The sequence below is a fragment of the Neodiprion lecontei genome, chromosome 2 (genome assembly GCF_021901455.1).
Source record: "Neodiprion lecontei isolate iyNeoLeco1 chromosome 2, iyNeoLeco1.1, whole genome shotgun sequence".
NCBI lineage: Eukaryota > Metazoa > Arthropoda > Insecta > Hymenoptera > Diprionidae > Neodiprion > Neodiprion lecontei.
Genome location: NC_060261.1, coordinates 36,424,021 through 36,451,433, shown reverse-complemented (window position 1 = coordinate 36,451,433; position 27,413 = coordinate 36,424,021). Strand labels below are relative to the sequence as shown.

The 27,413-nt window shown below is 40.8% G+C and overlaps 2 protein-coding genes across 3 annotated transcripts; both read left to right on the top strand.

Annotated features, from left to right (window-relative positions):
* Positions 1–2,951: 2,951 nt before the first annotated feature.
* On the top strand, positions 2,952–5,925 carry LOC107226604 (pinin). The gene is made up of 5 exons (XM_015667477.2): positions 2,952–3,257; positions 3,465–3,666; positions 3,923–4,096; positions 4,202–4,496; positions 4,607–5,925. The coding sequence occupies exons 1-5, from the start codon at positions 3,100–3,102 to the stop codon at positions 4,936–4,938; spliced, it is 1,161 nt and encodes a 386-aa protein (XP_015522963.1). The 5' UTR covers positions 2,952–3,099; the 3' UTR covers positions 4,939–5,925.
* Positions 5,926–10,035: 4,110 nt separating this feature from the next.
* Positions 10,036–26,558, top strand: LOC107222444 (paired box pox-meso protein-like). Of its 2 annotated transcripts, XM_046732832.1 has the most exons (4): positions 10,036–10,699; positions 16,199–16,529; positions 23,018–23,662; positions 24,411–26,558. In XM_046732832.1, exons 2-4 carry the CDS (start codon positions 16,487–16,489, stop codon positions 25,010–25,012), a joined length of 1,290 nt encoding a protein of 429 aa, XP_046588788.1. In that variant the 5' UTR covers positions 10,036–10,699; positions 16,199–16,486; the 3' UTR covers positions 25,013–26,558. The 2 variants fall into 2 exon arrangements, with proteins under 2 accessions (XP_046588788.1, XP_015517303.2); XM_015661817.2 differs by lacking the exon at positions 16,199–16,529.
* The last annotated feature ends 855 nt before the right edge of the window (positions 26,559–27,413 follow it).

Sequence of the window (27,413 nt, the reverse complement as noted above, 5' to 3'; positions counted from 1 at the left end):
CACAAATCTGCGGCATGATCTTTTACCGCAGTTATGTTTTTGAGGAAAAATCCTTAGGATGCGAGCGAACTGAGAAAAACAAGAATTGTGTATAGTACTGATTGTGAGAGACAAGCGGAATCAAGACAGCTACATCATTACGAGGCTATACCGTGCCACGCAAAGTCCATCCGCGTACTACCTGCCTACTTGAGACTTTGGCCACGTCGCGACGCGACTCAATTCAACATAACCCTTGCTTCTTATTACTATCTGTACCCGGCCATCGGACAGTGATCCTCATTTTGTGGTTTAAAGAGGTCATGAGTAATTTCCCAAAATCGAGAATTTACTTTTTATCCTGTTCGAACAATTCGAGCATGTATAGCGATGATGTTTGGTACCCTGTACGAGTCTCACAAGCAATATATTACATGTGTCAATTTTTTTTTTCCCACTTCGCAAGTTTTATCTATCCTCAAAGTCAATGTCAAAATGCTTGATTTTATACTTTACGCGGTCTTTAAATCGTAACGTATGTTTGTACTCAGATTAGAAGTACGCTATCCAGAGTGTAAATTTTGTACACGCTGGTACACGATGCAAAAGCGTGGCACTTGGTCCACGAGATTAAGCTTACGATTAATGCGTTGTGCCATATTGTAAGGAATTGATGAAAGTAAAAAATCCTACTTCAACAATATCGAATGCAATTAATTGAAGTGCGGTAACTTTGACGTATAAGTGTAACATACTTGAAAGATTCGAGTAAGAAATGTACGCACTAAGTCGAAAATTGCTCCTATAGGCAACATGCGCGGTGAATTGAATGTTTTCTGTCAATCACGCAGTTCTCATCTATCACCGTGTAAATAAAAGATACGGCGAGGAACTGAAGAAACCTATGAAACAATGACGAGAGAATTACACAATGTTATACAATTTGAACTATTCGGACCTTCAAACATAAATCCCTAAAGCTTTTACGTTTAATGATAAGTATAGAGTGGCTGTAAGAATTTCATTAACGCTGACAATTATCAGGATCATCTTTTCTCGTTATTATATTACAATACGACAGAATGATGTACAGGCAAGTGTGTTACGTGTACTATGCTCTATAATATCTGTTTTAAAGAGGTACGTCGGTACCTCTGCCTGTACCTGCAATAACACTCGAAGTTTGTAGAAATATGTGACGATTGTGGGATCGTAAAGGAACAAATTTGAGAAACACTGGTGTTTCGTGTTTACGATGGGATTTAAAGGAGGATCGTCTGTCTTCGTTCAACGTACTTCTTGATTTTTCTCACTTTTGTCAGTCTTATTGTGTTTTTTATAACCATCTTTTTTGCGTAGATGCCGGGCGCCGGGCGCCGGCCCGCTCTGGGACGCGCCTTACTTCCTGCATATACAAAACTGAAGCAGGCCATTAACATTCTCCTTCGGTCGCTATAATGCTTCAGTTCACTTAACTTCACTTCGTTCCGCCTCGCTCCGTTTCACTTCGAATCCCCCTGGCCATCCGCTTTTACTTATCAGTCTGTTATTATTCTTATCTCGACTGATATTTTAATCAGAACTTAATTTCCACTAAATTTATTGCTCGGTCTTCGGGGTTCTTCGTCTGGCAATGAAATTTACGAAGTGTCAATAGATAAGGGTATATATATGAGATCGTTCTCACTAAGTCGTTTCACATTAATTTATGAGGAAATGGAATTCCCGAGAGTTCTTCAAGGTATAGCCCTACTCGTACGCGTCAACAAAAACGAAAGAGATGAGAAAAAATTTTGATACTCTTACGTAAAAATCTTTAAGACATTTGTCAAGGAATTATAATATCCACCATACGCGAAAACAATGATTATACAAATTGGATGTTTATACGGAATATTCCTTGTCGTTTCACCCATAAAAGTTTCAAGTCTTTTGAGATGCTTATCGTTGGGTTAGTCAGTGACATTGTAACACCTTCGCTCCAAAAATTTAACAGCTGTTAAATGTCAGGTGATACGGTATTACACGATTATCACAGCGTTTCTTACAATTCATTTTCAAAGATTTGAAGATGATTGGTTAGATGCGTTTGAAACTTTGGATCAAAGAGATAAATCACCTTTTTCTACACCGGCTAAACAATTCATACATCAACATACGTTTTCTGTTTTGCAAATAAAAAATATACCTGCACTTTGTACAACCACCCCCGTACCGTGCATCACATTCACTAATCGGGAAGTCCAGTGAAAAACACCGTTTCATGTACAGACTGGTATTTCATCGAAAATGCTTCGTATTTACATAAAACTTGTCTTACCCGACATTTGTCCAGCAATTAGAAGTGCATCTATCGAGAATTGCTAACGTAGAAGTGTAGAATGGCAGTAGAAATTTAGATACTTGGTAAAAACTTGATCGAATTTTATGTATGTTTAAAATAAAAATCGGTCAGAGTTAAAAATATACAACATTAATTAATAATTATTCTACCCTCAAGTTTACCATTTATTGTTTCAGAACAGATCAATGATAGCCTTGACACTTGACGTCCTACGTTCAAATTTTCCCGCCAAGAATTGTCAAAAAATGAAGGCTTTTCGCTAAATTTTTTTATTTTTTTTCCAAGTGCCTTCCCTTTGTCACTGGTGGTGCTATCTTTCGATTGCATTCGGCCGAAGAGTTTGGAAGAAGGAGGTTTCTCTTTGAGAAGGGTAAGTGTTCGTCGTATGTATTCGCGTGAGTTACCAATTGATGGTACATACATACATAAGTGGAGAAGATTTTACGAGAAATTTTCCAACGATGATTGGAATTGAATCTATGCCGTCTGGTGATTAGCAATGATTGCTATTCGCAATTAACGCGTGCAAAATGTCTAGTGCCGACGGTCCTGCCCTCTTTCGTAGATTGGACAAACTAACCGCGTGCCGGTCAAGTTACGCTGCGAAGGTTTCCGGTCTTCAATGTTCAACAAAAGTTACTGTCCAATGGTCGGTCGGGTAAATTGCATTTTGCAAATGGTAGGCGACAAGTTGCCGTACATCAACAACAGGAATAAACACGGCGCTGTGTAATTTTGTTATTAACCCGTAATAGTGACCAGACTTGACATATCTAATGAGGAAATTGGAAACCAGAGAGTCGTGGGGCGCCGAGAAGCTGGAAGCGCAACTAGAAGCAGCGCGCGATAACCTCCGAGGTCTCGATCGAAGTATTCAAAAGATTCTCGGCCGGGATCCTCCCGATGGCGAAAATCCTCTCCAACCAACGGCAAGGTACGCCCCCGAGATAAATATTGATCGAATAATCCCAAAACTTACCTATCAAGGGATAAAAATAAAAACTAACGGCAAACGTTGGTTGAACCGATCGATTGTACGCAGAACGTCTTGCGCTTTAGGTTATTCCGACCATTTTTTAGAATCTTACATTTACACAAATTTCATGCTGCTTGCCTTTATTTGAGCCAAATTTCTTATTAGGATTGCCCAGAAACGACCGGTACAAGAAGATCATCGCAGACGACAGGTGGCTGACTTTGCAGTCCTGCCAAATAATTTAACCGTCTTTAAAAGACGATGGGTCGCTCCTCCTGGAGAACCGAAGACAGTTTTTAGTCGGCTTAGTGCTCGCATCCCGTCAAATGCAGATGACAGTGCCGACGAAGATGACAACACTGCCAAGGTAATTTAACAATGACCTTAATCAGATTTATTACGTATTAGATCTGATTACATGACTTGGCTGAAAAAAAGACACCAATTTTATTACGATGTAACTTGAAAATTATCATCCTCCAGAGCCTGAGAAGCTTTGCAGACTCTTAGGTCTTGCTTTTGCTAAAGTTTTGACCAGGAGGATTAATTACTAAAAAATGTACAAGCATTTTTAATCACTATAAAATATTTCAGTTGTAACAAATTATCATGTCAATATTTAGCCAGCTGTCTCCTCAAGAGTGATAGCAACACCTAGAGAAATACCTTCGCGCCAAGAGGTTATTAGGCGAGAAAGAGTGGATGAACGAAGTCGTCAGCGCAACAAACGAATGTTTGGAGCTCTCCTCGGTACTTTACAAAAGTTTCGTCAAGAAGAAACTAAACTTAAAGCTAAGGTACTATTACGAATTATTATTCGTACATTCTGGTAAAGGAAACATTCAATACTTTAAACAGCGGTTTATTGCGTGCACGAAATTCACTGAGTCGTTTCGTTTCAGGAGGATAAAAAAGCAGAGGTCGAAGCTCGTGTAGAGGAGGCTGGCAGACGGGAAAAGGAGGAGCTGAGGCGAGAAAGACAACAGTTATTTCAGTCTCGGAAACGTCAACAGGCAGAAGTTCGCAGTTTGGAAGCTAAACTGGTGCGCAGCCGACAGTTTCAGGAATGGCGCGCGTCTCAATTACCGCTTACATCATTTATTCGCACGCGTACTCAACCATCTATCTATTATTTACCAAAACGAAAACATTCGCGCACAGATTCGCTTTTAGCTCTCTCCGCAAAGGAGCTCAATGGTAAGGAAATTTTTTTCTCCACAGAGGAATACCCTAGATGGTTAATGTCATAATTCTTCACTGAGTTATGTAAAATCCTGTGCTGAGACTTGCTACCTTAATTATTGCAGATGAGATAGAAAGGAGGGAAAAAATCCTGATGGAAGAGCTAGAGCAAATAGAATTTCAAGCAGGATTAGGAAAACAACTTTCCAATGAATCAAACATAGTTTCGACCGTGCAAGAAGAACCTCCAACACCTATGGAAGAAGGCGAAGAGAATCGAGATCCAAATCATGAAGTCGAACAGATCGAAAAGGAAGAGGTACAGTCTTCAGGTTCTCCCACGTGCGAATCAAAGGAACTAATTCCGCTCCCAATAGATTCAGCTCCAGTAGAGGTAGCAGAGGTGCAAGAAACGCAGGAAATGCAAGAAATGCTAGAGGATGCCAATAACGGCTAGCAATAAGTACATTCGCCTACTCGCATGTATATATGGATATTGTACGTGGTGCCAGTGCCTGAATGGTACAAAAAAGATTGTTTTGAATTACATTCGCGAGACTAATGAGAATCAACGCGTTTGGGATAAAATCATGTCCATAATCAACGGTTATATTACATAAGTTAGAATTTTCTACAGGTAAATCTTTTCAAAATCAAGGCAACTTATTCTTACATTTTAGTCTTAATTTATCAACTAACGGCTTGAAGTTCGTTCTGAAATTCTATAACTATATTGTTCTATGAATTCCATAAATCGATAGAATACATGTTTTCAGCGCTACTTCCGTCAACGACTTGATTACCTCGTAGTTTTTATGAGCACTGGTGCTTAAAACTCAATTTCTACCCACTAATGCTTGTAAAAATTACACAATATTTTCGGTTTTGACAAGAGGCAGTACATAAAACAAGATGTGTGCCATGTGCGCATATAGGGAATTATTGGCTCGTGTGAGTTTCGCACAGCGCCTTTGCCTCGTTCGGCACTTTTCACTCGTTAAGAAATCTCTTTTATGCTCACTTACCACAAAAATAACTGTTTCGTGTAAACATTTTGAACTGTCGTCCTCGTTGTGTTATATCTCGTTAGGTAACGTAACGATTTTTCCTTTCCATTGCATTGGAATCCTTTAACTGGATAAGATATCATCTATTTTACAGCTATCACTTTAGCAAACCCCGAAATCCGTTTAGGTGGTTTATACAACCTGTATATTCGACACACTGTCAATAGGCTGTAAGTTTATACGACTAATAATTACCGTATCTCGAATGAACGAATGTTGCAATTTCAATTACCCGATAATATCAGAGATCAAATTCTTCCCTGTTGTTATTATTCCATTCGCAATCTGTTAGTCATTATTTTGCACCGTGAATTTTTTAATCTAGTAAACGTGACTATACGAGAAATAAAATACAATAAAATACAAATGCAAATGAACAGGAGTTTTAGCTTTGTAAAAAAGCTTTGGATTTCATCAAGTACCAGTGCTTTAAAACTTCCAATTGCAGGAAAAGTTGCCCCCCCCCCCCCCTCCCCCGTATACTATGGATTATTTCAAAAATACTCCACGACGCAATCGCGGTAACAAAGCTGCAGAAAACTGTCTTACCTGCGTGTTTTTTAACTCCATTCTGTCAGACCGTCACCAATGGTAACGCTCACTTGGTACATAAGAACCGCATATTGCTCCATGGCCATTCATTCACCGAATGATGCCGCTACTGAACGGTAATTGCATATCTGTCCTTAGTGTGATTCCCAACACGGATAAGCGTAATTGGATAAAGGTGAGCGGAAAAACAGCAATTGTTCATCGGTGTTTTTAAACCTTGTCACTCTGACGCCATTCATGCATTTTTCTACAATATATGTATACTGTATGTATATATTTCAATAATGCTCGCTGATTTGACGGTTAATTATTTGGAAAACATAAACAAATACGATGTCGCGGTTGTCACCATTTCTTTCATATTAGATAGGTAAAGTCGAGCATGTTTGAAATTCGTTTCTTCAAAGAGGAACCCTCGCTGGGTGAAAGGTCATCTTCGTTCTACTTCATCGTACAGAGAACGGTTTTTACATTAAATATGAAAACGAATATTTGTTTTTCGCCACCCACAGCTGCGGCTAGGTTCAATTCCGAGTATTTTTGGCCATTCAATCGAGGGTGTGCGTATATAGGTATAAAATACAACGTACGTGTAGAAGGATCGCGAGTTGTGTTGGGCAAGTACCTACACTCGTAGCCTACGCTCCTGAAACTTGGTCGCGAGCCATTAAGCCGCTACGCTATGCGAGCCACAAGAGTATCTTGCATTTACTCAGGCATATGCCAGCTTAATACTTAGGTACATGTACCCCGAGTTATGTGGTTAGTTAGTTACTTCAATGCTAATACGTCTCTGCGGGGATATAAAGATTGCAGTGTAGACAGACGAAGGGAGCGCCAACGATACAGTGACGCGCATTATCGCGGAGTTTCACTTTTCGTCAGAACATCAAATATTATACCTTCCCCAGAAAGCAGGCGTTTAGATGCAAATATTTATGAATACAACGAGTAATCTATCCCTTTGCTTATAATTTAAATACGAGCGCCATTCAATTGGATCACACTACATTTCCTTGACTTAATCAACTTTTAATATCCGATTCAATTCAACGTTCTGTTCGATCAACGAAATAACCAGAGCAGCCCGTATAAAATAATATTTTTTTCTCTGGGCCAATTAAAATTTATAGTCGTTGATACGATATTGAATTGCAGCTATAAGGAACGCCATGAGAATGCAGGTATCAAGCTAGATATGCAGCTTGGTTAGATCGAACACACGCACCACCCATCCATTTGCGGTGTGCTGATTATTTCATTCGTAAAATCAGAAAACTCGGAATTAAACTAACTAAAAATTCGTTGGATTCTTCAAGTAGGTATCTAACTTTCAATTGATAGGTACACGTCTAAATTCGATCATTATATTTTCAAATATTTTTTGCTGCGATTCGAGTACTATAGGGTTGCGCATTATATATTATACGCATACGTACGCGGGCATTTACGCATGTAAAACTTGCAGCTAGGTATATAGGTATGTGTGAAGCTATAAATAAAAGCTATATGCATATCCGACGCGTTATATTACCTGCTAAACGAAGCTGCACGCCCTCGAAGCGATCCAAAAAACGAAAAGCATCTTGCCGTGTATACCTATAGGTATAACTACTTTTAATGCACGTATTGCGACCCTAGGTCTGCATACGCACACATATCGTATATGTATATGTATGCATAAGTATGTATAAGTACGCCTGTGTGCAGTTCAGTTCACGCATGTGCCATGCTTCGTATCAACTGTCACCCCGTTAATGATATGCAGTCGTAGGCGGGGATTCCCCCGATTCTCTTCGACAAAGAAAACCACCCGCCTATATCTTTTACTTATAAGTTTAGGTTTAATCTTATTTTTAAACTTGCGCTCGCATATTCGGAAACTTGACCATCACCTCGCTTGATTCTTTAATTTTCAATTCCATCATACTCCAGGGTCGTTAAGTTAAGGTAATTATAGCACTGTCTATAAATTACGTCCGGCTGCTCAACCGTTTGAAGATTTCAGATACCGCTGTCCCCGATTCTCGCGAAGCATATGAGTATATATTCAGTATATACAATTATATTAGAAAAAACAGTTTCATCTCGTTTCATCAGAGACGGTCCGCGATCGGATCTAAATTGTATATCCAATGTATCGAAGCCATGCTCTCGTGCAGGACGACGGCTCGTCTATTGCAAAAAGTGCGATGGGGTCGGTAAACGCGACGCGTATAAGTGACATGGCGCGTTAAATACGGCTCGGCGAAGCTCGCGCTCGCTGCACACAAGCCCATCTCGTTTCCTTGCATGTACACCTAAGTGTTCGAAAAATATATGCACACACGGCAAAGAACGAAAAGACACGGGTTACAGGCATAGACTAGTACTAGCCAGATGAAAACACGCATAAATTTAGAATCTGGGCTTCCAGCCAGATAATTCTCTGCTCCGCGAGGTGAAACGGCCTTTGCTCGTTTCATACCCAATATCCCGTACCTATACTTATGCTCCGTATCATCCGTTCATTTCAATTCATTCTTCTCCCACGGTGCTATAAGCCCCATCTATTACGTACACGATGACTATGAATCAACCAAAAAGCACCGTGGCTGCATCTACGCAAATATTCACACATTTTCCTTGCGCCTAAGATAACGTTAAGAATCACGAAGCGTTAATTGATTTTATTGTGAGATCGGAAAGGTATTTAGATTCAACTCTCTTTGTATGAAGGTTTGGAAAAAGCGTCTGTAATTATGTCCTAAAGGCAATAATCTCCTAAAGTGTTATATGAATTATTCATTATAATTAGAGCGAATTGGGTTGAATAATTCCTGTAAATTCGCTTTCATTAACGCGTAAACGCGCTCTATAATATTTGAAGGTGATTTTGAATCAACAAATCATCTACTTTTTGTATACACCGAAAGCAAATTTCAATACGCCAAAATCGAGAGCACATACCGAATGGTATATTCTACTAGAATACTAACAAATAGTGATATGAGAAATGTAGACACCGCGACTAAAATCCAGTTAATAATAATAAATTATTTTTAACGTAACATCGTAGTGCCGTAAGACTTATCCCAATACAATTTCCGTCATTATTAGTTGAAAACCAGCAACAGGTAGCCAGTGACGATTAGACAGGCGACGAGGCGCGCCTGAAAACAATGGAAAGAAGGGAGCATAGCCATTAGCCATGCCTGTTCGCGTATATGCATACCGTGTTAAACACCCCCCGAATCGGCGAAGGCATGCCTACATCGTCGTCATACCACCTCGTACAGAGAGCAGGCTGAAAGAATAAGAAGCGGTAGTGGTGGTGGTGGTGGTTGCACGCATCGCTTGGGCGTGCTGCGCGTGTGCATATAGGACGAGTCGGTGTTAACCGTGATGCGTGGAAAGCTTAGGACGCCAGGGAAACCCGGGCGGAAAGATATCGCCGAGTGTTGGTGAGTGCGCGAGCGGAAAGGAGGCGTTTCCTCACGGTCTGTGCGCTCGCCAATGGTCCATGGCAACCGGGCTCCGCCCACCAGGGTGGACCGCGTTATAGGCGGGCTCGCGCGGGCGCATGCGCGGAACGAAAACCGCGCACTTACACCGAGGCGCGAAAGCTCACCGGCCGCTAACTAACACAATTGCGAACGACGACTCGCTCCGGGTAGTACAACCGGCCAAGAGACGGACACGGACTGTATAGTCAAAAGATCTCTTATTTCTGCTCTGGTAAATCTGTCGTCTCAGTCAGTGTGGCAGCGAAGGGCAAGCCGTGCGCCAGTGACCGTGTCCATTTGTTTTGTTGTTTTAATTTTATTTTATTTTTTTCATTGTTGAAATATCTGTTTATTCTTTTCTTTTTTCTTTTTGTCCTGTCTTACGTTCTACTCTTGTTATAGTTGTTGTTGTTGTTATTGGTTTTTTTTTTTTTTTTTCTTATCTCTTTATGTATTTATTTTGTCTCGACTTTTTTTCACGCGGTTTCGTCTGACGGTCTTTATATCTTTTCCGAATTTTTTTGTCGTCCACCCGGCCCGCGGTTCTTTTCCCTTTTTCGCTATACGAGTTTTCAACTCGAATCGATCGATTGTCTGGCGGAATGGAAAACGTAATGAAATATTGGAATGAAAATTGAACATACCTGCAATATACACGATATAGCAGAGCAACGTATACGCGCATGTAATGCGTTTACGAATGGGACGTATTCGTTGTACGGTAGAGTGAGATGCGACAACTCCGGCAATCGAGTGACCAAGTGTTGTTTTAAACAATATTATTTGAGGAGCAGAGGACGCTGTGCTTAGCGAGGCCGGTGCAAGCGTTATCGCACCTTATAAACTTATACGCGTCGCTTTTCAACTTGTGTGCAACGGACACGTTACACACATGCGGCAGTTGTGATATACTTTTCACTCGGAAAACGGGAACTTGGCTCTATCGGACGTCTACTTACGGCTGCATGCAACACCAGCTTGTCATATACACCGTCTAGCAACAAGTTATACGGCAACGAGTACGCTAGCGATAAAGCTCAAGCTTCGCCGTTGTATGTGCCGTCGGCTCCGTAATAGGTGTTCAGCCTTCAAATGGATCCAACGGTGCATGGTGGTAAGCCTGCAACATTGATTTTACATTGCAAATAACCTAACCTAACAGAATTGCCTGCACGTGATGTTTATCCAAACGTCTTAATTATTATTTTAAGTAGCCTATACAACGTTGTGGAAAATTGTTATTGCTTTATTCGATTTGTAATTTAGCTCCGAAACGAGGAACGGCTACGTGCGGGAATACACGCGTTCTCGTATAATGTGATAAACAATTTCAGTGTAACTAAGGTTGCACGGATCATCATGATTTTGTTATCCATTGCTTTTTCATTCGTGTTATAGTTCATTTTTATCACGTTACAAAATGTGTTGGGATTGATATTTCTACACGTGGATTTTGAAGAGTTGTAATCGAGGCATCTGTTTAATGGCGAAGGTACCGAAAGGCAATTTTAACAATTCAAACATTCTAACAAAATGCTTATAAAGCAATATTGATGAAACCTCAATAATGCGTGGGATATGCATATTATGTATCTATTCATTATATAACCACTCTACGCAAATCGTATGTGAACACTTTCGATTGAAAAATGTAACGATTGATCATCAAGGCAAAAAAAAAGCGAAAAATTCGAGTTATAAATGTTACACTGCATGTGATACAATATGAAAACAACGGATATGCTGCAAGCAATACAATATTAGTCCATACTTCTGTACAATGAATAACGTGGTCTTATTGTTAGAAACGGTGCAATTAGAAATCAGGCCTAGGATGATCAGAAAGTTGAAGTTGACGACGTATGGATTATTTGTACAAAATTGCAGGTCACTTGCAATTCCGCGTGTTCGTGTAACTGTATCATTACAGTTTATACCTACACGTTTTTATTGGATGGAGTATATTTATGGTTTATGCATATAAATATTAAAATTAATTTGATTTTACCATAGACTTCCACTATAAGTCTATAGATTTTACCGAAAGATAGAATTGAACAATTGAATCGTGTATAACCGTATAATAAATATATATCACGATATCAGCATGCTGACTCTTGTTTTTCATAATATGCGTTCAGTCGGTTGAAGAATCTGCACTTTATTTCTGCATGAGTGTTACATATTAAATATAGTTTTATAATTATAGTATACGCACACACACAGAGTCTATACTATAAGTTGCAAAAAAGTCTTATGTCGCTGTGACTGCACCCTCTGGATGAAAAGTCGATTAGAAAACGTTATCGCATCATTGAATCCGCAACACGCTGCAAATCGTGTATATATATATATATATATATATATATATATATATATATATATATATATATAGGATATATATATAGCCTCAAAGCAACTGGATGATTGTTTTATCTCGTGCAAATTAAACGGACATTCCAAATTATTATCAGATCCCTATCTGCAGAATAATATCTTTCTTTGTCTTCGCTTCACAGTACATTCTAGCCTGCATTAAAATTTACGTAGGTATACAAATTTGATTCGAACAAAAAGGTGTTCATTTAGCAACCAACGGTGAGTATATCCATCATCACTGTTTTCCGAGTACATTACTTAAATTCTTGCGTAGGATTTGCTTCTTTAATAAGAAGTGCAGGTCAAATAATTTTTTTTACTTTCCAACTTTCTCACCCTTTCTAATATACTGCGTGTCTCCTCGACTTATACTTACGAAAGTTTTGGATCTGGCCTTGCATACGCATGTTTGTCTGTTTGTTTTTGTTTTCTGTTTCGTTTTTTCTTCCTGTTTTTGTCAAGCTTTAGCTGCGAGCTTCGGGTGCATTTCACACATATGCATACCATATAGACATATGTGTGTGTATATTATATTTAACACCGTGTGTACCTACATCATTAGTGTGGGTAAACAATTAATGTAAATATCTTAGAGCTGCTTTGGTAATTGCGTGATAATTAGATGCATTTCCTGCGTGCAGTGCTGCCCGTAAGCAGCTGTTTAACGAAATATACTTGTCGGCGAAATGTATGTTATAGACATTATACGATACGCGTATCACTGCGGACATACAGTCATTGTCCTTAATACCTAATACCCTTGTTCCTTGTAGATTTTCAGTCATCTGCATTGTGAGTTTCAATTTATCAACAAATGGAGAATACTGCGGTGAGTTTCCAGTTGCGTGTTTACTATAGAATTTAACTCACATCCTGCGGAACTCTGTGATAAAAAAAAAAAAATTAAATTAAACAAATAAACAACGTGGTCCTCGAGTTCAGCAAATCTCGCTGATGTTTCATTATTAAATACGTACAAGGTTTGCACAGGAAATACCAAATGGACCAAGAAAGCAATAAAAAAAAAAACAAAAAAAAAAAAATAAACGCGCACAGTAGCAGTTTACGCGCTGAAGCTTTGAGTTGACTTGGGGTAGATTGGTTTGGGCTAGCCCGGAGTTTCGGTTCGAAATGGGCTCGGGGTAGGGGAGCATATATCCCAGGTTACCTAGGTATGCATGCGGGAGTTCGGGCGGAGGCTGGAGTTGCAGTCCCCGGATAAGTTGGTACACAGCGACGAAGAGTTAGTCAGGATCGAGTCGGAGCTACGCCACGGAGAGAGAGAGCGAGTAGTTATAGATTCATTAGCGTTCAATTAGTACTGTTTACACCAAATAAATATTAAATACAGCTTTTAGAAGCGGTCCTATCCTCAGTTGACAAAGGACGGTATGCAAACACTCGGGCCAATCGGTTCGCTTCCGAAAATGTCGAGACTTCGTCGTCTTTCTTCTTCGGGTTCGGATTTCTCTCGCCGTCTCTCACCTGACCTATCCCACTCTCGGTATACACTCGCACTGCCCCGTAACACGCCATACGAATCCTGCTGAAAGTTGTACATTTATTTCAATAGTACGTGCGCGTAATCACGATACGCGACCGTCACTATCAGAGCGTATCACGGTTTGTACCCTCGCCTCGTCGGCTGGATTCGTCCCTTAATATCGCCGGACTTATAAAGCTAGACGTATACAATGCACCCAACAGGCGCCGGCGCCGAGTAGTTCAGGACCTTTCAAAAATCTGCACCTTTTCCGAAGCTGCAGCCAGCAATCCCTTGTATTGTGTACCGTGTAAACAGACTTCCGTTTCCCGGGATTCGTCTTACGGCTAACAGTATACGTAGGTATGCATCCTTGATTTTGAGAAGAAGTAAAGAATTTAGAAAGTTGTTTTGCCGATGCGTATAATGTTTTATATTACATTGACGGTAGAGGTTAATTGTTATTTTTATGTCGTGACAGATATATTATTGGCGAATTATCTCATGCGGATATGACAAATAATTGCAGGAAATTATTTGGGGCCTCGTGACGCAAACGAAAGATTAGAATTTCAATTACACGCGTAGGTGTAACCGTTATTAAATCACATCTGCACGATCTACTTTGGAAGTTATAATATTATACACTAGTATCACTGACGTCATATATTATAAACACGATTGTGCCGGCCTAAGTATATCCGCACTGTTGTAATCGATGTACTAATAATTAGCTGGTAAAAGTACTCAGATAATCGTCTGGATTATTGAACTTGCACTAGATAACGTGCGTATCGTTACTAAATAAAATACACATTCACGGAGTATATAATCAGCATGATATATAATTATTCGGGTGTCATTTTTCCTGACCTATTCTTTGAGGAATCTGGCTGTGGGGTCAAGGTTCATTTTTGTTTTCATTCTGTGTAAATTATATAATTATCAAACAAGTGTACAATCACCTGAACGATAAAATCTCAACTTTCCGTAACTACAACAATGCTTACCATGAGAATTTCACTGCGCGTGTAATTCTTTACAACGCATGAATTAGACTATTCAGATCCGGTTACATAAAATACATTGAACATGATGTGTGTATAGACTGTGACAATTTATTGTACATATAGGAATAACACTTCGACTAGTTATACGATGGTTGGTGATTGTCGATTTCCATCGTTTTTCACGTGCAATTTCTACAGTACAAATGTAAAGTGAACACACGCCTTGATCATACCTGCATTGCAAATGTTGTACATGATTATAATCAGATCTTATTGTTAGTACAACACATGCAAAGCTATAATTATCTTCTACGTATGGATGTATATATGCATGTATGTAAGAGCCAGGCCGATAATCGAATCTGTCGAGTTGGGGTCGTAAATTTTATATCGTCGCACGCACGAGGTGTAGCGCCTTATAGCGCACTGTAGAAAGAAAACGAAATCGATCAGAGTCAATGAAAAAATTTCATCGCATTGGTATATTACGGTTCTCGAGTTTTGCATCTAGCCGTGACAATTGCAAATCCATTGCGAACCGCCGCAGTCGAACTACCCGTGTACATTATACCTATACATATATGGGGTGTCCCTCAATTTCATATAATATCATTCCTCTTGTTTACCCTGCAATAATGCAAGTAGAGCACACAACGTGTCGCAGTCATTGTTCAATTTGACAAAACAATTGAAAGCGACAATGTGTATTTCAGTTTGCAATTGCATAATTAGAGATGGCAACAATTCTTTGTTCGCGTTACAATTACATTATACTTACGCACTGTACGTTAATATAGGTATATTGTAGCAATAAGTAACAAATAAATTCAACGTATAATGTGATGAGAGAACCGAAAGAGTGTATATGCATAATTTCAGGTGCGCCTGAACATTTGTTCAGGTACGCATGATGCAGAGGTACATAAATATTGTACTTACACGTTCATCGGCTGCCACAGCTACGCACGTTACATGTATAAGTATATTGGGTTCCGAAGCGGTCAGGCCGCGTTAATAAAATCTGCACCAGCCAATTCTCTTTATGGGTATTAAATATTTTTTTAAATTCATTTTCATTGTAACTGTTGTTGTTATTATTATTATTACAACTGTTATTCATAGCTATTACTTATTCCTTTGCCGACCGTGCTTATCTGCACCGAAGCGCGACGGTTCGGTGCTGATTCTAGTTCTGGATCCGATTGATTCCCTTACTTGTGGCGAGAAACATTTCATAGTGCGGTATTAAATTATACAGTTTCTGGGTATGAGGATGAGATGAGGATCCAAGTCCTCCAGGCTACAACGTAACCATAATAATCTATTTATTTTATCGCAATTAACTTGGTTCCTGTGTATATAACGTATGCGAGTCTGTAGATAATGAGAAAAATTTGTAAAAGTACAGATTAAACCCGTTGAATAGACATTTGATCTGAATTATATTCTGTTACAAGTTGTCCGGCATCACATGAGATGTTACAAACACTGCGGAGTGACATACGTCGTTGTTGACTAAGTCGTATTATAAGCAACAATAAATCACGTTTGCAGGTATATCTCAGATGCAATCTGCAATGGAATTCGTTAACTTATAATATCATAGTATTTATGTTATATCAGATGCCTGCACGATGCAGAAGCTATATGGGGGAAGCAGAAGAAAGCATACATAACATCGAGTACAAACGCGGTGTTTAAAGGATCTGATTTATTTTCGTTTTAATTAATATCTATGCAGCAGATCAAAGACGTCGCTGCCAGCGTTGAGCGTTGAGATTCAACCTATCAACAGCACCTCGGGATTTATGTACTCCGCCACCATTAGTTCTCGAGGTTTGGGCCTCCTCGAGCTGCTGTGGTTAACTTAGGCAACCGCTTTTTCATGCATCCGTGTGGACACAACGACGAACGAGGGAGCTTGCAGCGGTTAGCTACTGCAACAACCACTCGTGTTAGCGACCTCTGCAGGTAGTCTGTAAATCATCCTACGGGATTATCGTACCGGCTTACAACGTAGTTTGCAAACATGGCAGCCTCATCCCAGAATTATCGTCGTCCCGTAAATATAGGTATACATATATATATATATATAATATATAAGTTGCGCTGCGCAATTGGCGATGAAAACTACATGTTTCCTCTATTCTGTAATTTATTTATAGTTAGTCTTATTAGCCAGATACGATATCCGCTATAATATTTGTCTATTACAAACGAGTCGTGGAATCTTTGCGCTCTATTTGTGAATGTTGCAAAATCCGAAACCCTGTGGAAGTAAGACGTAGATTATAATCTTGAAGCAGAACAAAAATGCAAGAGCAAAGTGTGTGTGTGTGTGTGTATACAGATAAACTTTAGTTTCTCTCTTCATTCTGCAAATTTTCAGTACCGCAGAAGTAAAACAGTATATTGTGTAACAAGAAGGCAAACTCGGTCTTTTCGGGCCGAGTATAAGTTCGCAATATGAGTCTTACAATTAGATGAGTCGAAGGCAAATGTTGCAAATACGTGATGCGAAAAGACCGTTTCCTCCTTGTTGCACATGATTCTTTCTATAACAAGATTATGTTGAGCGTTTTTTACGAAGCACGAAATTGAAGTTAGGGTCGCGTAATGTCAGATTTACTCGCGACAGCGTATACATATGTAGAGCATATAAATAGGTGCTTTGTGTACCTATGGAAAACATGCACGAAAGATAAACGCGTGAATCATGCTCGCGTTGTATAAAGTTCATTATACCAACCTACGTGTTGTACGGTCGTGTGCAAAAATTTGACATTGTCAAAATATGGATACGAAAGATTTTGGAAACATGCCGAGCACACGGATGATCTATTATTTTATGTAGGTGAAAGTGTCTTGAAATCGTGCGAAATTCACAGAGATTGAATTATGTTACAGCAGCAGCACGGTGCGCAAACGGAGACTTTGCGATAGAAGTTTGACCGCGTCTGACGTATCGTAAGTTGAACAAACATTGAGAAGAAGCGGACAAATTGCGTTCGTTTGTTCATTCTACAACATATCGCTTCCAACAGGTGTTATACACACCGCGCGTTGAACGTATAAAGTATTACACGCGCGATAAAATGCAGGCACGTTATACTTTTGTGTGGATGCTGTATAGGCATTACACGCGATGTTTTATAACGTGAGAGAAGTGAAGAGAATAGAGGAAATTTTGTCCCGTTCTCGGTTCCCCGATCCTAAATAAAGCCGCACGCGGTGCTTGTTCAACGCCGGTGAAACTGACATCCATCACGCGACCGGGTCCCGCCTCCTCGAACCCTCGGGAACCCTCAGCAGGAACCTCCCCGAGTCTCGCGGCAAGGTCTCGACGACGAACCCTGCGAGGCTCGATCCTCGGGACGGCGAACGCGGGGTGCACGAAACGAAGTTAGGCGCTCTTCGCTCGCAGGTCTGCTCAAGTCCGCCGCAAGCGTCGCGAGGCGTCGTCGAAAGCTCGGTGGCGAGCCGCGTGTTGGTCGTGGTTAAACACATGTACTACACGCGTGTAAACCGACTACACGTGTCGGCCTCTTTGATCTCGGCCATTCATCACTCCTTGCGGGAAAAACTCTAATAATATTACATGTGAACGCGCCCAAGTTCCTGCATGTATTATACATAAGTACGCACGTATAACAGGGCGCGCAGCGTGCGTCGGTGTGTAGGTATCTGTAATACCTATCTTTTTAAGCGCGCGCGCCCCCGGCGAACCTGTTTGTCCATCGGCGTGTGCGTTGTACACCCCGTTCTGTGTGCTCTCTCTTACCGCGGAACAGAGCTATCCGACTCTATTTGCTCGGTGTTTACTTGTTTGCTTATCACCTCGTTCGCTTGCCCAACGAGCTTTAACCGCAACACCTATACTCCTCTATTCTCTTACGTCGTACAGCGCAACCCTCGTACCAAGAAACCGTTAAAGCCTTTAACCCGGATATTTTATACTTTGGATATCGTATTTTAATTCTGTTAATTATTCCTCTTCCAGGCCCGGTTGGATTCTTTCGTCGAGGATAGAATTTTTCTTACAATGCGCTCTGTGCGAACGCGGAACCGAATTTTGCTTATCAAGCATTTCTGATTGAACCGATTTTCATTTGCGAAATGATTTTTGATAAGCTGATCGAAATTTCTTCGGAATTGAATCTCTGTGTATTCTCAGCATGGTTTTAATTATATAGTTGTGATTATCAACGGTAACTATCAAAATAGTTGAAATCACCGTATGGATTGCATTGCATTGATTTCTCGTTACAATAGGTATTTAGCTCAGTACACGACTTAGCGTGCAGTAATAAAAGCGCAACTAATATATACATACACACACCCTGTCTAAGAATAAAAATCAATCGAGATTGTCAAGACTCATTTCTCACAAATACTTAATAGACACAATCGGTACCCGCTCATATGATCGCAGCTACGCGATCTTTGGTAATTTTTTTACTCGACTTACGTGAATTTTAAGAAATGAAATGCCGAGCTAATAGTCGTCGAAAACTGCGCAAGGCAAAGTCTAAGACGCGTTATTTATCAAGGGGAGCACATCTCGTTGCGCTCGATTCGCAAGTTCGCAGACATGTATACCTATATGTACAATACACGCAGCCATGGTGTGAGGCATGTGATAAATGGTAACGTGCGCGTAAGCTCGTGTAATTCGTTACAATTCTGCATCCGCACACGAATGCGAGTGTGGATTGCTCGTTTCTTGAGAAGCCATTCGAGGCAAACGCGTTCCGACACCGATGCACGAGTATGCGCACAACCTGCACCATCGCCGAGTGGAAAGAGGATGAAAAAAATGGCGATGAAATGAGGGGTAAACGGGGCTGAAGAGAGAGAGAGAAAGAGAGAGACGTACAACGTTGGCAAAAACGCGTCTCCGTCGGCGTCGAAACTCTTCCGAGAATTATTCGAGACTGCACCGTTCAGTCTCCAACACCGACTCTCCCTCCGTTCGGATTTATTGCGTTCAAAAAGTAAAAGAAAACGAAAAGATGAAGAGAATAAAAATAAAACAGAGTGAAAATATTACGAGGGAAACCTTCCGCCGAAATATATTATAGCTTTCGGGTTATTGGTGACAGAATGGAAGAGAAATAAATTTAAAAAAAAGATATTGTCAAATTGTACTGCAAAACACAAGTTGCATTAACCATTTTAGGAGCACATTAAATCTACACAGCAGATTTCGATGAAATTTGGTGTAGGAGGGTTTCTTGGATCGCTGCAGATCACAAATCCGTCATAAGAATTTTTTACACTTTGATTACTTATAACGATTTCAAAATTAATATTTTTTTAGAAAAAAAAAAAAAATCGATTCACTCAGGTTTAATAACTGTCCTGAAGTCTCAAAAGCTCAAAAGTGCGACTCTTATTGCTTAATTTGTAGAAAAAAAAGTTAAACTTTACGCGCGCGAATCATTGAAAATTTTTTATTTGCTGGTACTGAAGGTTGTCATTCCTGATGTATACGTTCTTCCATGTTCGAAAGAACAAATCAAGAATACGTCAGCTATTATAGGTATAATTTGTATGCAGACGTTACCGGAGGTGAAAACTAGCCGAGGTATTTCGAATGACCAGGTACCTCACTTCTGTAGATTAGTTTCATTCTGCACAGTAAATTAAATGCCAAAGGCGTTGAATAGTTCGCGAAATGAGCTTGAGCTGGCGCCAATTTTAAACTACCTTGTCTAGGCTGTCACCGGGATGCGTTGACGCGTTAATTTTCAACCCTTTCGCCAAACTTTCGCAACAAAAAGCTTTCCAGTGAATAAAATCCGAACAAGAATACGAGCTCTGGTCTTTCACTTGGCATTCGAGTGCTTTCGATAGACGAAAAATGACTCTGTATTATGTTTTTGGTACATGTCAATTGTAGAATAATATGAAACTATGTTCAGGTTTCGTTTCTGAGCAATGCGGAGGGCCGAAGTTTTTCGATTATCGAGATCCAGTTTTCCTTCACATTTAACAGAGTTGGAAAAGCAGCCAGCTGAATTTGAAATGATGCAATCTCGAAATAACTGTACGCCGATCACGTAAACTGAAAGAAACTACTCAGAAAATTAATACACGGAGTGATTGACGACATAGGAAGCGAGGAAAGAAAGTCGGTGTAACCAACATATAGGTGTTGAGGTTTACCCGTTGATCAACGGTCCAAAGCTCTAGACCAGAGCAGCTCGTGGATCAGGAAGGCGGTAAAAAAAGAAAGAACAAGCAGCAACTAATTAGGTACATTTCTCCTCCACAATTAGTGCAGCTAGCTACTTTTTTTCTAAAAGCCCCTGCACAAGCCAAGTCTTCGAGTTTTAGAAAGTCGGTTATTTCTTCAAAGAGTGTGACGATACACAGAAATAGTGGGTCGATGATCGTCCTCCGTCGTATCATTTTACTCACCGCGGTACAGATTTATTATATCGCTCCAAGAACCAGAATTTAATTAAGGGTGACGAACACCCGACTCAAGTATCACCGACCACGAGTCGAATCGGAGTGAAAACTTTGACTTCACGAAAGCACAGCTTCTTCTTCTTCTTCTTCTTCTTCTCGACTCTTCGCAGATGTATCAGGATCGATCAGAATCTGCGTGCGATCAAGGAGTACATATAATTACGAGCTACATCCGATGGTCAAAGATTGACGTGTGACATGCAGCACGGAATGAGTTTCACGGCGGGCTGGTGGAAATAGCTCGACTCGCGTGGCTCCTGCTTTTCGAAAATCAGACAAACGTGGTCGGCGCGGTCAAAGTTAAAGATAGCCTCTGACCCTGCGTCGGCGGGTAGGAGAGAGACTGCAGCTATAATAGATCTACTCGCGTACCAGCAAGACGTTGCATTGGGGTAGCGAGAATCGAGCTATAACGTCTAGCTCATCGTCGGCGTCAGACGTCGTCCGTATGTAGGAGATTCGAAACGTGCTGCACCGCGCCCGCCATCCAACCCCGGAATTCAACTCCAGGGGCAATTGCCAGGGCAAGGAGTTTGCTAATTAAGGGTTACTCAAGGGCAGACTGTTAACTCAAGTGTTAACCCACCGCGACGCGGACGGGCCGAACGATGCATGGATCTCATTAGACGATTTACCCTTCGGAAAACCCGGAGGGGCGCGTGCCGACACAGATACCTATGTCGTTTCGTCGAGATCTTCTAGATTTTTCCCTTTCTACGAAACTCTCTACGCAAGATTCTCAAAATGCCTTTATCCTGAAGCTCGTATTCTGAACGTAAGCCGAATGGATTATAAATATCTACCGGGAATGTCGAGTAATTGGTAAATTAATTTAAAGAAGATATGGAAATTATCTATTCTTCGCTGCAGATTAACAATGGATCCATTGGATCCCAAGAACGGGTGCTTGATTTTATTTGTAACCGTATTGTAGTTACGAAATGTTGAGAAAATTCATTTTACCACTTTGCCCTTCTGTTCACCACAATTCATACCTATGAAATAGCAACAGCATAGTTGAAACATCGCTGGTACCTTGTGTAATATTTGCCCAGAGTTATGTCGTGAAATTAATCGTAGAGGATTATTCAAACGTAGACACGATTGGCGTGGTGGTTATATTCTGTAAAAAAAAACCGTAGTTATTTCATTATGGAATGCGTCTAAAGCATGGCAAGCAATTGCACGGCATCTTGAAAAGCACGCGTCGGATCTTTCAAGCTTGTACGGTACTTGAAGCTGCAGGCAGCCCCGGTAAATGAGGCAGAACAAACTCTCGACTACCTACAATCGCAAACGCGAGATCGAAATACCGAGACAAAAACCCACGACTTCGCATATCACGACTGTTTTGTTACGTCAGTCTCGTTTCTAAATTGAACTCTGGTACAGTTTAACTCCTGTCACTAGAGTGCTTTGCATACTTAATATCTTTGCAAGAATTATTGTCGTCGCGGTTCATATCCAGTCGAAACATCCCAGAGAGAATACGAGTCGAGATTTTCGCGAACGCCTCTACAATCTGTGTCGCATGACGGTATGTATGATACCTATCTTGATCAGTCCCATAAACAGAAATTGAGCACCAATTGAAACAATATGTCGGCAGAAAAATCCCACCTTTTCTGTCCCATGTTTCAAACGCACGTTCAAGTTGGGAAAATTCCAAGCGATTCGTGTGAAATTGAACTTTGCAGCGGTGCCAGACCTCGTTTACTACCGGAATATCGAGATGTCTCGTACATGGCATCTCGAGCCTTGGAATCGGGGTACTGACCATGAAACGGTTACGTTCGAAACAATAAGAGTAACAAATAAAACGAGAATTTATCGAGGGTTTAACGGGCCATAAGGTTACCCCATGATCAAGTTCGACACGCCGGTTATGCTCCATGCCTACGGTTAGTGGCACCCATTTTACACTCCCCGTTCGTTACACTAGCTGATGACGATGACCGTTTGCAGCCCTGTACCTTCGAGCGTTCTTTTTGTATATATATATATATATATATAGAATGGTATTGCAAGCATCGCGAGCTATCGATACGTGCAGATGATGCAAGGACTTGATGTTTGTTTGCAGATAGCAATGGTGGAGGGATCGGAGTCGGAGGTGGGGGCCAGCAGCAGCAGCAGCAATACGGAGAGGTTAATCAGCTGGGTGGTGTCTTCGTGAATGGAAGACCATTGCCGAACGCGGTGAGACTGAGGATCGTCGAATTGGCGCAATTGGGGATTCGGCCGTGCGACATATCGCGACAGCTCCGGGTCAGCCACGGATGCGTGAGCAAGATTTTAGCGCGGTACCACGAGACCGGAAGCATCCTTCCGGGCGCGATTGGAGGAAGCAAACCCCGAGTGACCACCCCCAAGGTCGTGCAGTACATAAAGCAGCTCAAGCTGAAGGACCCGGGAATTTTCGCGTGGGAAATCCGGGACCGTTTGCTGTCCGACGGAGTCTGCGACAAGTACAACGTTCCCTCGGTCTCCAGCATATCCAGGATCCTGAGGAACAAGGTTGGCGCCGCGACGTCCACCGCGATCCATCACCACCCTCACCACCCTCATCATCCGCATCATCCTCACCATCCGGCTCACCATCATCACCACCACCATCACCTCTACGCAGCCGCGGCTGCAGCCGGAGCGGCACTTTGCCCCGTGCCGTATCCTCCGACACCTTATCACAGTACGGCATCGGCGGCCACGCATCATCATCATCATCAAGGTGAGTCCACGTGCATACCTATACATATAAAACTCTGACGATGTCTGTAACGCTTCAACGTCTCGTTTCTTACTTTGGCTTCTTTCCTCCGTTCGACTGTAATTGTCTAATTGGAATTGTTCTTGCGGCTGTTAGTTTGCCAAGAATTATCTTGCCCCTGCATCGTGTTACACGCGTTTTTCGTAACGCTGATATTTACGTCGAATTTTAACATTCCCGACGATATTCTTCACGACAGCGTAATTATCAGGCAGACGATCTAATCGGTATTAAATAACAGGCATTATACATCGTATAAAAGTTATATGTGTGGTCGAATTAACTTCACACTGTACAAATATAATTCCCTGAATTTGAAATTTATTTAAGATTCGATTATTCAAGTGGTGATGTTTTTGTTTCGCCCGCAAGGGCCGATGCAATTGTATACCCATCGTGAACGCAGAGTACACACTTCGCTGAAATAATTAACGTACATGCATAAAATTAGTATCGGCGATAATGAAATACTTTTATCTTTATCTTCGGAGTCGCGACTTCTATAGATTCGGGATGACATCTGTGAATAAATTCTTAATTATTCCCCTAACTCTTTCGCTTTCTCATTCTATTTTCTCTCTCTCTCTCTCTCTCTCTTTCTCTTTCTCTCTCTCTCTAATCGTTGACCCGCGATGCAAGTCGTAGTGACTCTAGCGTGTCTTACACAGATCGGGGAAGTAAATTACAATTCAGTTCCGATGCGTTCCAGTGGGCTTGACGACGCCCCAGTCGTCGAGCAAGATGCCCCCGTCGCCCCCAACCCCAACGCCAGGCGGTGGTGGTCATCGTGAACAGTCAAACACGGCGTTGCAGTGGCCAAGTCCTCACACGGTTCACGATATACTGGCAAGCAGCGTGCCAACGATACCGAATTCCTCGGCGCCGTCTTCCCTCTGCGTGATCATCAACAACAACAATAACAACACCACCATCATCACGAGCAACAACAACAACAACAACAACAACAACGACGACGACGACGGCGACGACGACAACGGCAATAACAGCAGCAGTAACAATAACAACAACAACAACAACAATAATATAAGCAACAGCAATCATGAACATCACAACGGTAACAACAACAACAACAACAACAACAACAACAACAACCATGACCACTCTCCGTCAAGTAATTATCACAACCACCCTCATCAACACCACTATCACCACCAGCAGTATTACGCCTCGACACTTTACCATCATCATCACCATCATCATCATCCCGCGGCAACGACTTCGGGCGGACTGCAGGCTGCAGTTATGATGCAATCATTGAACACCACTCAGCCGGCCAGCCCGTGCAGTTAGTTTCGCGTTGTAACCGAAACTGACGAATGTTAACGAATGTGCAATTATATACATGTATCTTTAGACTTTTCTGGAATAGGTATTTAGGATTTACTATGGAAATCGATTTGAAGGGTTGATTTTTCAACTAACTTTGCGGCGGATAAACGCTGTGTGACTCGTTACGAAAACGAAAGTACTCGGTGATAGGATTATATTTATGCTCGTTGGACTCGGAAGAAGCAGAAATGAATACCCGAACCTTGGAGCGTTCAAACCCTGAGGCTAGTCTTTTCCTTCAATCAACGATCAAGCTGTTACACGCTGACGTTTACTGCAGTTACTGCACCATAATCTGGTTACAGTGAGTGATGCTTTCTTGCATATGGACAAGAGGAATGTACAGCTTTTGGTATTATAGTTACCGGTGTTTTTTTTTTTTTTTTTTATATATATAATAAATTAGGTACCTTCATCAACTCCGGTGTACACAGTAGATATTAAATTTTCTCTATTCGCAAATAATAATAGAAATATATCATATCACGTATAGACTATTTATGATAACATTTTACTTAGGATGCATGGCAGTGGCGGATATTGTGACAAGCTGTATTATATATATATATAAACGTGCATACGTAGGATTAAATCTATACATTATCTATGTACGGTTTACCTATGATAGGAAACGAGCAATATAATTATTTGTACGAGGCACGATTACGGTCGGGTGTTGATGTGTGACTGCCTGTGTGTACATAGTACATAAAACGCGTGTGCGCGCATGTGTGTATGACGTTGTATGCGAATTATAATTATTGATGACGGTACGATTAGGTATATTTTATTATTTATTGAGTCTGCGAAATGACGACGGCACCGCAGTGTAGCTAAATTGCTGTAGGCATTATTTGCGAATTATCGCGCAAACCTTATCGCGTCATCTATTGATGTTCGATTTAATATTCGTTAATTTATTTTAAAAACACTTAGTACTACTCGAATATTTTATAGACAGTGCAAGCTGCAACAATTAAGGTCAACACCAGACGAATTTATTACAGTAATCGTTGTTCAGGTCGACATAAATCGCTAGTATTATATACTCTGTAAAGTAATTTATTTCCCACTTTTGCAATAACATATTTTTATAATATGCTTGTTGGATTAGTTCAACATTCTATCAAATTCATAATTACCGGTTATACACCCGTACTGATTACCTAATTTGGGTGCATCTCACGCAATGCTTTGACACGTTGAATGCTTGAAAATCGAAATATTGCCTTTGTGAAGTTTGCGTATATATTATATACATGTAGGTAAATTTATCGTGGCAATACGCGAATGGCTGAACGATGTTATTGTTTCATGCCGAATCTAGGCGAGTATGGTATAATTAAGGGATGAGATGTATAAGTTATGAGTATTTGTGTCGGAATCACGTTTTTATTGTAAAGAATAAAATAGGATTATTGGTCAAATGTAAGGCTTATACGATATCAGAAAAATAATATCTATTATAATTGTACAGTATAATAAAATTTCGCAATTTAATATCCTACTTTTCTTTTATAGAATAATTCTTTCACTTCCCATGCATGTGCAGCGCAGATCTAGGTGTATAAAAAAAATGCCAATTTTCAGAAGAAAATACAAGAAGCCTGACATTACGCGCTTCGTTTGCAAATACACAATTATACGAGTTGACGGGTGAAGACGTCGACAGCCGAATTTCCGAGCCAGCATCAGAGTCGATAACGTTAGTAGATCGGTAAACGCTGTTAAGTAAACATTGGACGATTCCTCAGTTTCGACAACGAACCTTGGTGAGGAATTCTACGTTTATACATTGCAGGCACAACGAAACTTGAGACCGATGTGTGAAAGATTGCGAAGACTCAAAACACGGAAACTCACAGCTGAATTAATTGCAGTCGCGACACATCTGAACAAGGCATTAATTTTGCATGTGAAAGAGGGTTTGTACATTTTAAATTATTACCGATTACTCGTTATTGAACAAACAGGTGACTGCAATGCGGTTGTTAATCGGATGCTTGCTACATTACATCACGTTATCCATTATAATATATCTGTAATGCAACGAACGATTGGAGCTTATTAAAACACAAAGGCGACTTTGACGCGCGCTTTATTGACATTTACAATTAGTCTTGGAATATCTCCCGTTGATTATCTCAGTCGTACAGTACAAAACATTAGAAATATTTTTGTTGGAATACACTTGTAACGCGTTAAACATTTTTTCAAACGTGACGAAAATATTTTGTTGACACTGTCCACAGTCCGCGCTGTGTATAACGTGTACTCTAATGGTTGCGAAGCATACCTGCGGGGAATTGGAATATTCATATTACGTTTCCCAACATTTATATTTGTACATTCATTCGTCTTC

What these genes read in the sequence shown, in the direction of transcription:
- LOC107226604 (XM_015667477.2), top strand. Translation starts at nt 3,100, where the DNA reads ATGAGGAAATTGGAAACCAGAGAGTCGTGGGGCGCCGAGAAGCTGGAA. An exon ending in CCTCTCCAACCAACGGCAAG is followed by an intron (nt 3,258 to 3,464) that starts GTACGCCCCCGA and finishes ATTTCTTATTAG; the next exon opens with GATTGCCCAGAAACGACCGG. An exon ending in CTCCGCAAAGGAGCTCAATG is followed by an intron (nt 4,497 to 4,606) that starts GTAAGGAAATTT and finishes TAATTATTGCAG; the next exon opens with ATGAGATAGAAAGGAGGGAA.
- LOC107222444 (XM_046732832.1), top strand. Translation starts at nt 16,487, where the DNA reads ATGGCAGCCTCATCCCAGAATTATCGTCGTCCCGTAAATATAG. An exon ending in TCGTCGTCCCGTAAATATAG is followed by an intron (nt 16,530 to 23,017) that starts GTATACATATAT and finishes GTTTGTTTGCAG; the next exon opens with ATAGCAATGGTGGAGGGATC. An exon ending in GCATCATCATCATCATCAAG is followed by an intron (nt 23,663 to 24,410) that starts GTGAGTCCACGT and finishes GATGCGTTCCAG; the next exon opens with TGGGCTTGACGACGCCCCAG.